The sequence below is a fragment of the Salmo salar genome, chromosome ssa04, assembly GCF_905237065.1.
Source record: "Salmo salar chromosome ssa04, Ssal_v3.1, whole genome shotgun sequence".
NCBI classification, from domain to species: Eukaryota; Metazoa; Chordata; class Actinopteri; order Salmoniformes; family Salmonidae; genus Salmo; species Salmo salar.
This window is the reverse complement of record NC_059445.1, coordinates 26,912,645-26,923,353: the sequence shown is the minus strand read 5'-3', so window position 1 is coordinate 26,923,353 and position 10,709 is coordinate 26,912,645. Positions and strand designations below refer to the sequence as shown.

The following is a 10,709-nucleotide window of genomic DNA, read 5'->3' as shown; positions in this document are numbered from 1 at the left end:
AATGCCCTAGTTACCCAAACGCTGCTATCCTCCCTCTAGTTGAGTCAACCCCAGCAGAAGAATCAATGGCGTGGTTTGAAGGAACAAATGAAGGTTATCGTTGAGATGAGTCGAGATGCCTATCTGCACCCACCGCCCATCTTTAATAGGAGTTGCGCTTGTGTATAGGTGCATGCATGGTTGTGTGTGCTCTCTCCATATCCACAACCTCTTAAAAAGTCTAAAACGGATGGCTCGGTTACTCCTATCTCCTGTTTGCTGTGTTAAGTCATTACGGTGCTACAAACTCATTAGCTGGTGCAGCCATCCATCCATTACGGGGCTGAAGAGAAATGGGCTGAGGTAGACGAGCAAGAAAGAGATATATCTGACTGGGAGACGTCATCCACATTCCATAGTTTTATTTCTCCCCTCCCGGCGCATTATATGTCTCTTCCCACTGTGAACGCTTTGCAGAGGCACCACTCTCAAGGCGTGAAAACAGCAAAAAACAAACCATAAGAAGGCGAAGGAACATGTTTCAGTGGAGCATCATTAACGAGTACTCAAGATAAGTCTTTGGCATTCAGAGCTCAAAACAGCACGACTCTGCTCCTTCAAATTGGCTAATCTTTGTTGGAATAGCTGCAGTGTGAATATGTCAGTCGCGAATGTCAGTTAAATCGGTTACTTAATTATGAATGAGAAGTGAGTGACAGCAGAGGTAAAGCAAAGGTGAGAGTAGGTTCTCTGTCGCCGTCTAACTTTCCTATAACTGCCGCTAGTAAACCCAGGTCTAGGAGCTGTTGATGGCTTTTCTTAGACAAATATTCATTTAGAGTTTCAGAGTAGGAGTGTAGATCTAGGATCAGGTCCCCCCGTCCATATTATCATCTTCATTATGATAAAAAAAAGGCAAAACTGATCCAAGATCACCATTCTTTATTAGACACTTTATGAATACGAGCCCTGGTATAGTAACCCTCGCTAGCTGCTGACGATGTTTCCCTAGTCTTCTGTGTAGACAGACCGACACGCCAATTACCAGATGAGTCAGGGCCGACATAGCACTTTTTACTTCCTGATTAAATCCTTTATTTCACAGCAGAACGCCCAGCAAGGAGGCATGATATAAAAGTTATGTCTGCTGTCAGAAAGGAGGGAGGGAGGGAGGGAGGGAGGGAGGGAGGGAGGGAGGGAGGGAGGGAGGGAGGGAGGGAGGGAGGGAGGGAGGGAGGGAATGATTACGTCATGTAAGGGACCAAATCGTCAGATTTGTCACAGCTCATTGTCCTTGGAATTTAACGGGAGTGAGATGACAAGGGTTGGGAAAGACAGACGGGGTCCATGAACCAGGGAACCCTAGGAGCTGGGAGCGTGGGGACCTCCTGAGAGGAAAATATTATGTTACACTGTCCGTCTCTAAATGGCAACAGATCAAATCTGTACTCACACTGGACAGCCGGGTCCTCAAACAACCGTGGTGAAAGAGACATGGCAGGCAGCATTCAGTGTTACCAAATGCAGATTTACGTAATCTAGTTTGGTTTGACTCTTTTCGCTTCCTCATCGGGTGATGAGGAAGCGGACCAAAACGCAGCTGGGAGCGAACACATGTTTATTCTTTACACTGAAAATAAACACGTACACAAAACCAAGACAAGGCCGATACGTTACTTGCTCAAACACAAAGAGACAACACCCCACAAACAGCGTGGGGGAAAGAGGAACTTAAATGTGATCCCAATCAGAGACAACTAGCGACAGCTGTCTCTGATTGGGAATCGACAGAACCCAACATAGAAATAAACCCCATAGAGCTAACACAAGGCTATAACGCAAACATAGAAAATAAACCCAGGAAAAATACCCAACATGACACACCCTGACCCAAAATACCCGAGTTCACCTGGTCAGGGTGTGACAACAAGGAAATAAAAGCTAGAATATATCAATGCAAAGAGCATAATCACAGTGTGTGAATCGTAGAGTCGGCAAACCCCTATGACATATGGGAACCATACTCTCACCATGCTATGGTCATTGCACTTCTGCTCTTCAAAAGAAAAAAAGGAAGAAAAAAATGACATAAAATGTTTAGACCAACTGGGGTAATATAAATTGCTGGTTGGTTTGGTCCCTAAAAACAGAAGCATCCACAGCAGGGTAATGTAAGGTAATGCTGCCATACATATAGTGCATTCAGAAAGTATTCAGACCCCTTGACTTTTTCCACATTTTGTTACGTTACAGCCTTATTCTTAAATTCATCAATCTACACACAATACCCCATAATGACATAACAAAAACAAGTTTTTAGTATTTTTTGCAAATGTATAATTTTTTTCCTTTTTATGAAATAATACATTTACATGAGTATTCAGACGCTTTACTCAGTACTTTGTTGTAGCACCTTTGGCAGCGATTACAGCCTTCTTGGATTTGCGGCTACAAGCTTGGCACACCTGTAATTGGGGAGTTTCTCCTATTCCTTTCTGCAGATCCTCTCAAGCTCTGTCAGGTTGGATATAGAGCGTTGCTGCACAGCTATTTTCAGGTCTCTCCAGACATGTTGATCAAGTCCGGGCTCTGGCTGGGCAACTCAAGGACATTCAGAGACTTGTCCCAAAGCCACTGCTGTGTTGTCTTGGCTGTGTGCTTAGGGTCATTGTCCTGTTGGAAGGTGAACCTATGCCCCAGTCTGAGGTCCTGACCACTCTGGAGCAGGTTTTCATCAAGGATCTCTCTGCACTTTGCTCCATTCATATTTGCCTCGATCCTGACTAGCCTCCCAGTCTCTGCCTCTGAAAAAAATCCCCACAGCATGATTCTGCCACCACTATGCTTCACCGTAGGGATGGTGCCCGGTTTCCTCCAGACGTTTGGCATTCAGGCCAAATAGTTCAATCTTGGTTTCATCAGACCAGAGAATCTTGTTTCTCATGGTCTGAGCGTCTTTAGTTGCCTAGAGCTCTGTCAGAGTGACCTTCGTGACCTCCGATTGCTCAGTTTGGCCTTGCAGCCAGCTCTAGCTGGTTCCAAACTTCTTCCATTTAAGAATGATGGAAGCCACTGTAGTCTTGGGGTCCTTCAAAGCTGCAGACATTTTTCGGTGCCCTTCCCCAGATCTGTGCCTCAACACAATTCTGTCTTGGAGCTCTACGGTCAATTCCTTCAACCTCATGGCTTGGTTTTGGCTCTGACATGCACTATCAACTGTGGGACCTTATATAGACAGGTGTGTGCCTTTCCAAATCATGTCCAATCAATTGAATTTACCACAGGTGGACTCCAATCAAGTTGTAGAAACATCTCAAGGCTGATCAATGGAAACAGGATGCACCTGAGCGCAATTTTGAATCTCATAGCAAAGGGTCTGAATACTTATATAAATAAGTATTTCTGTTTTTATATTTAATACAATTGCAAAAGATTCTACAAACCTGTTTTCGCTTTGTCATTATGGGGTATTGTGTGTAAATTGCTCAGGATTTTTTTTTAAATGTAATCCATTTTAGAATTAGGCAGTAACATAACAAAATGTGAAAAAAATCTAAGTGTCTGAATACTTTCCGAAGGCACTGTACACCATATTCAAATGAGGCACTATAAACTGTACAGCTGCATAAGTTACCATTACATGTGAATAAGTGTGTATAATCACTGCCTATAATAACATTGGTTCGATCACAAATCATAAATCTTATCATTATTATTATGGCATCTGCATTGTTATGTAATTATGCAGCATCAGCCCCATTGGTTCAGCCAGGAGTTTGGCACATTTCTCAGCTGGCGGGATAGAATGCATATAGAACATCCTTTCCATCCTTAGTGAAATATTAATCAGCAATAATGAGGGAGACTGGATTCTACAAGAAGAGAAGAAGCAGATATTGAAGATGGCTTGTTTCAATTCATTACTGGGAGGGTGAGAGAGAGAGAGAGATTCTGATTCTGTGCTTCAATAAAGCCCCAGTTTTAAGCCCGGCCCCTTTTGAATATGGAAATGTTTCAAACACTGAGAAAAATCGAGCGAGAGAGAGAGGGAGAGAGAGAGAGAGAGAGAGAGAGAGAGAGAGAGAGATAGAAGAAGGTGGAGGGTAGAGGGAGAGAGAGAGTGAGTGAACGAACAAGCGAGAGAGAGAGAGAGAGAGAGAGAGAGAGAGAGAGAGAGAGAGAGAGAGAGAGAGAGAGAGAGAGAGAGAGAGAGAGAGTGGGGCCAGTCTGAATTGTGAGTGGCTTACGACACTCAGTGAACAGACGGTGCCTCTGCATGCTCTGCCAGTACACTAGTCTGCTGCAAGCGAGGGATCGAAGTGAAGAGTGCTCTGCCTCTCCTCTCCATCCCTGTCACACACCGCCTCTGCCTCCCTACTAGCAGCCTCTTCAGCCTCTCAGCCTTCCAGCCTCCACCAGCAAACTCCCTCCAGCCGACCAGGGAAAAAACACCACAAGTGGATATGAACAGAACCCAAAAGACAGGAGGACGCAGGAGTCAAAGGGCTTCTCACAGGAGATAAGAGGGGATCTAAAAGAAGGATACTAAAAAGAAAGTAGAAAAAACTAAGGGGGGAACAGAGAGAGAGAGAGAGAGAGACCCTGGCATTACCCATCCTTATCCTTCCAATACATATTTTCTGAAGCGCGCCGGTCGGTCACTGAAATAATAATGACAGAGTTGACTGGATTTAAGCCGTGCAGGTCAGCGATCGCTTCAAGTGACGGACGGTAATTTGTGTTGACAGATCTGCCCCCAGTCTTTATCGAGAGGGGGTAAGAAGAAAAGAAAAAGAGAGAGTTTTGAGTTAGTCTTTTCCTCTCCTTTCTTGGTTGGCTTGGTTTTTCCTCTGTTCTCCTCTCTGGATCATCGCAGCAGTAGTGACTGCAGAGGAGCAGGAGGGAGAGAGCGAGCGAGAGAGAGAGCGAGGAGGCACGGCACTCATGCATGCAGCCGAGCAGGGAACTTGCACTTCCTAACCAGCATCCACTTGGATTCCTTGGGTCTTTTCTGGCTTCTTTCACACGAGGAGAACTAAGACATTGTAAGCCTGCCAGGATCTGGTATTCTGGCTGAAAAGGACGAGGGGGGGGGAGCAAATTTGTACCACACTGGGGTCCTTTTTTAGATTCACACATAATTAGTGTGGGCACAAAGGAAGTCGCTGAATAGGGGATGTCCGTCTCTGGATAGGGGTGAGTAGGATTCCTTTCATACGTGATCGCTCGGTGAAGAAAGCATTTTTTACCCGCCTCTGCTCGCATCTTGCCCCCTGATATCTAACATGAGCAAAGTGACTTGCCCTTTATCCCTCTCCCCTGTTCCTTTCTTTTTTTTCCCCACACTGGATTCCTCTTCCTTTCTATAAGTAAATACCTTGGGGAAAAAAACACACACGCACAACACAATTCACTACAAGAAAGGGAATACAAAAAAAATACAAGAGCTGGTTTCCTGCCGGGGAGAGATTACAAATTACGATGTGAACCATGACAGAATAATACCGGAACGATTCCAATGGACATTTTCTCTGCGGAACTATCCGAGGATTTTCAGGCTGATGGATTTCCTTCTAATAGGCTTGTACCTAAAGTGGCCCCTGAGGAAGCCCCCTGGGTTGATACTGTTGCTGTGGTGCTTGCTGGGCATCATGCTCAAAATGGTCCCATCGGTGGAGGGCGTCTGCCCCCGTCTATGCCGCTGCGACAGCAAGCTGCTCTACTGCGAGGGGCTCAATCTCACCGACGTTCCACGCAACCTGAGCAGCGCCCTGGGCCTGTCCATGCGCGAGAACAACCTGACGGAGCTGCGCGAGGGCCACTTCGCTGGCCTGTCGCAGCTTACCTGGCTCTACTTGGATCATAACAACATCGACGTGGTGGAGGAGGGCACCTTCGACAGGCTGCGCCGGGTCAAGGAGCTCGACCTGAGCACCAATCATATCGAGAGCCTGCCCAACGGCACCTTCAGGCCCCTCCCCAACCTGCGCATCCTGGACCTATCGTACAACAGGCTGCAGGCGCTGGAACCCGACCTGTTCCACGGCCTGAGGAAGCTAACCAATTTGCATTTGCGCTACAACGCCCTCAAGTTTGTCCCAGTGAGGATCTTCCAGGACTGCCGGAGCATGCAGTTCCTGGACCTGGGCTACAACCAGCTTCAGAGCCTGGCGCGGAACTCCTTTGCCGGGCTCTTCAAGCTCACCGAGCTGCACCTGGAGCACAACGAGCTGGTCAAAGTCAACCTGGCCCACTTTCCCCGCCTCATCTCGCTGCGCACGCTCTACATGCGCAACAACCGGGCCACCGTTGTGGTCAGCACCCTGGACTGGACCTGGCCCTTCCTGGAGAAGATTGACTTGTCGGCCAATGAGATCGCATACATTGAGCCACACGTCTTCGAGAGCGTGCCCAACCTCAAGGCCCTCATGCTGGACGCCAACCGGCTGACGGCCGTGGAGCAGCGCATCCTGGATTCATGGTCATCCCTGGGCAGCATCACTTTGGCAGGCAATGAGTGGGAATGCAGCCGCAACGTGTGCGCACTGGCCCAGTGGCTGAGCGCCTTCCGGGGCCAGCGGGACAGCCAGCTGCTGTGTTCCAGCCCGGACGTGGCGCAGGGCGAGGACGTACTGGACGCCGTCTACGCCTTCCAGCTGTGCGAGGACGGCATCGACCAGGCCACCACGACCATGGGCTGGTACCCCGGCTACACCACCAAGGACCAGGCCCGGGGAGGCCCCACGGCCAACCCCTACGATCCGCCAGCCGCCGAGGGCGGCGCAGTGGTCACCAATTCCTTCACCGTGACCGTGGCTAACCTCGACGACATAGACAGCACCATGCAGATCCACAAGGTGGTGACGGGCACCATGGCACTCATCTTCTCCTTCCTCATCGTGGTGCTGATGCTCTACGTGACCTGGAAGTGTTTCCCGGCGGGAGTGCGGCAGGTGCGCCAGTGCTTCAGCAGCCATCGGCGCAAGCAGAAGCAGAAGCAGAGCATGCAGCAGATGGCCACCATGTCCACGCCGGAGTACTACGTCGACTACAAGCCCAACCACATCGAGGGGGCCCTGGTCATCATCAACGAGTATGGCTCCTGCACCTGCCAGCAGCAGCCCTCCCGGGAGTGTGAGGTCTGACCCGACCCAACCCTTTGTGTGTGTGTGTATGGATATGTGTGTGTTTACGTGTGTTTGTGTGGATAATATGGACAACCACGGAGACCCTTTTAAGATATATGGGATATATTGGGTGGGTTGGGGTTGTATAAGTGAGGTTTGAACCAGGGATTCTGCTATGGACACTATTTACACTGTGTCACACTGTGCTGCTCGCCCCCCTACTGTGGAGGAGAAAGGGGGAGGACTGACTGAGACCGTGGATTAATTGCTGTGGATCTGAAGGGCCTCTATGGACACTATGGAGACCAGACTCTATTGTGCCTGTTGACTTGACGCACAGAATCACCAGAGATGGAATATTATGTTGACTTTATACAGAAACTCCAGAGAGGATTACTATGTTTGTAGGCACCAATGGTTTCATCTTCTTCCTGTTCTTCTTCTTCTTATTCTTCTTCTTCTCTACACCAGGAGTGGATATTATTTCAGCTTTAAATGAGTCTTTCTTACTTCAGGATATTCTGCTATTGTCTAAAGACCAACTGGGGACTTACTGGCCAGCCATAAATACACCATTTTTATTGTGGTAATACAACGACGACGACAACAACAAAAGAATACAACAATAATGCAAAGTTGGATTATTAAACAAATGATAAAGATGATCAATTCTGTGTAAAATATGTTTAAAAAGCAAGAGTGGGAAAAAAAAAAGATGCTAGATGCTATCCTATTTCTTTTGTAAACTACAAAAAAAAATACCATGTTTAAATAAATGAATTGCTATTCACAGTAAAGCCCTTGTGTTGTAAGGAACCTTTGGGAGAGGGGTGGATTATGAAAAGAGATGCAGTGCTCGCGTTGGTGGTAGGAAGAGAGAGAGCATTTGTCTGGCGTGCCTACTGCAGTATCTCTCGTTGGGTAAAAAGACAAGGGGCCAGAGGGTTAACCTAGCCGTACTTCATTTCAAATGTTAAACCCTCTCCAATAGGAATATCAGATCTTTTCTTGATCCCTCATTCCCTATTTGTGAGTGAGGGGGGCATTCAATGTTCTGGCTCGCTATAGATGTTGTGGTTGCTTCTCCCGAATTCCCCCCCCCCCACACTTCCCCTCCCTCTCCTCTATCCTTTCCAGATTAAAATTGATCTGACACTTTCCAATCAGGTGGCGTATTTTCACATGATCAATGTGTGTGTTGTCCAAAACATCCACACAGACGACGCAGGCGGAAGCAGAGAGCGAGATCATCATGGTCTGAGAGATCTTAAAAGCTCTGCTTTTCCTCCTTCACTGCCGCTTGGCTGTCATTGCTAGAGCTATGCCTTCCTTTCACCACGTGGGACACATCAAAAGGAGGAAGAAAACGCCTAGCCCGACACTATTCAAATCAAAACGGATTCGAAAATATAGAAAAAAAATCTTCTAAAATATAGAACAAATATTCTAAAATATCTTTCTTAAAGAGACACCAGTAACACATGACATGACACATGCCCGGGGCCGATGGATTTCCTGACTATGTTTTGCGTGTAATGTTGAAACACTTGTTCTTTTAATACAAGGCTATTTTGGGGATATTTTTCTCTCTGTTTGTTCCTCATTGTGTGAGTGAAAGATGCGTTGACAGAGGGGTTTGGTTTCTTGCACCAGTCGACAATCGACATGTAGGTGCTGCTAGGGGGAGAGAAATGAGTGATAGCTGAGGAAAGGAGTAATTGCGGAGGCGGCAGAAAGAAGGTGTAGGCTGCTCTCTAGTGTCCTAACATCACCAGGAATGGAAGGAAGGAGGGAGAGAGGGAAGGAAGGAAAGAGGGAGGGAGAAAAGACACTAGACTCAGAGCTTCTGCACAGTGTCACATTACGATTGCACGCATACGTGTGGTGTGTGTATGTTCAAGTGTGTGTGATTGTATGAGTTGGATTGTATATTGCTGTGTGTGTGACTGCGTGTGTCTACATACAGCCTACTGTGTCAGTGTGTGTTTCTATATTGATATGATGGCACTGTGCACATGCTGTTGTTGTAACTAAAGAGACAGAAACGGAGAGAGTAGTGTCTGAGGTGTAAGCCTGTGTGTGTGTGTGTGTGTGTGTGTGTGTGTGTGTGTGTGTGTGTGTGTGTGTGTGTGTGTGTGTGTGTGTGTGTGTGTGTGTGTGCGTGTGTGCGTGCGTGCGTGCGTGTGTGTGCGTGCGTGCGTGCGTGCGTGAAGTCCCCGCAAGAACAGTAAACTAACCATGCTATTTCTAGGGGGTGTAGTGTTAAGGTTAGAATTAGCGTTAGGATTAGAATTAGGGTTAGGAGCTAGGGTTAGGGTTAATGTTAGCTTTTAGAATTAAGGTTAGGGTTAGTGTTAGGATTAAGGTTAGGGTTAGTGTTAGGATTAGAATTAGGGTTATGGTTAGAAGCTAGTGTTAGGGTTAGTGTTAGGTTTTAGGGTTAATGTTAGGTTTTGGGGTTAAGATTAGGGTTAGATTTCGGGTTAGGGAAAATAGGATTTTGAATGGGACTGAATTGTGTGTCCCCACAATGTTAGCTATGCAAGACTGAGTGTGTATATGTCCTACTCCACATACATTTGTACAGTGGCAAATATAGGCAGATTTATACATTTGTTAGTGTGTGTGTAAATGGGTATGTGTGTGATGGGGATGTGTTGTTGGAGTGATGTTGCAGAGTTACAGTAGCGTGACACAAAAACCTAATAACACGCTGTATGTCCTGGGAGGACAAATGATGACGTCTCTAACATGAAATCAAATAATCACTGCATTCCAACCACCTACCTTGACGCAAACAGCAAACAGACAGATACATTCAAACTAACCAATGACATACAGTATGTAACACTGTCGATGTACCTTAGGCATATTGTGATACCTTCACTTTAATATAAATGTATAGTTGCTTGTGCCTTATGAGGGGTGCAAAGGTGAGATATTCTCAAACGCTAACTAGAAAGGTTACGTTTTTTTCCATTCAGCCTTTTGTATAGGCTGTACAAGCCTCTACTATTGTACTAAAGCCTGAACTTTAGCCTGTCTACAGATGTAGTATCTTCACTTGAGCCAGTTTGCTACAGCAAGAAAATAATCCTGCAGCAACAGGAAATGTGAATTGTTACATTTAATTACATTTTTTAAACCTCAAATCCACTACAACTTTTACATTTCCTGCATTGCAGGAAAGTTCTCCTGCAACGAGGTGATCAAATTAAGATACTACATCTGTAGGCCCCATGGGTGAATGGTTGCCGTTAAACAATATCATGTACACTAAACTCTTGTGTATACAGTGCCATGCGTAAACTGTACAGTACCAACCTACATCTATTCTGATATCTAAAATACGAGGCTTTCACAGAGTGGAACACTTAGACCAGGAGAAAAACCAAAAAAGCAACAAGACGGGAGCAATAACTCAACTAAAATGTGCAGTCTTTTTTTTGTGTGTGGAGCCGCTCAAGAGAAAAACAACAACAACCGGCGACAACAGCGGAATTTGCCATTTCAGATTCATGATCTACTTCGTATTCATGATATCTCCCGACCGGGCAGCCCACTTTGAAATCCAAAATGGCCGTGAATCATAACTAGGCATGA

At 46.4% G+C, this 10,709-nt stretch overlaps 2 protein-coding genes across 2 annotated transcripts in view; one reads left to right on the top strand and one right to left on the bottom strand.

Moving 5' to 3' along the window:
- Window positions 1-10,709, bottom strand: part of LOC106602757 (catenin alpha-2) — a 670,306-nt gene that overhangs the window by 199,297 nt on the left and 460,300 nt on the right. The window lies entirely within an intron of this gene.
- On the top strand, window positions 4,188-7,903 carry LOC106602758 (leucine-rich repeat transmembrane neuronal protein 1). The gene has a single exon (XM_014195598.2). It carries the CDS (start codon window positions 5,541-5,543, stop codon window positions 7,122-7,124), a length of 1,584 nt encoding a protein of 527 aa, XP_014051073.1. The 5' UTR covers window positions 4,188-5,540; the 3' UTR covers window positions 7,125-7,903.

Excerpts from the sequence above, each read along its gene's own strand:
- LOC106602758 (XM_014195598.2), top strand. The coding sequence starts at position 5,541 with ATGGATTTCCTTCTAATAGGCTTGTACCTAAAGTGGCCCCTGAGGAAG.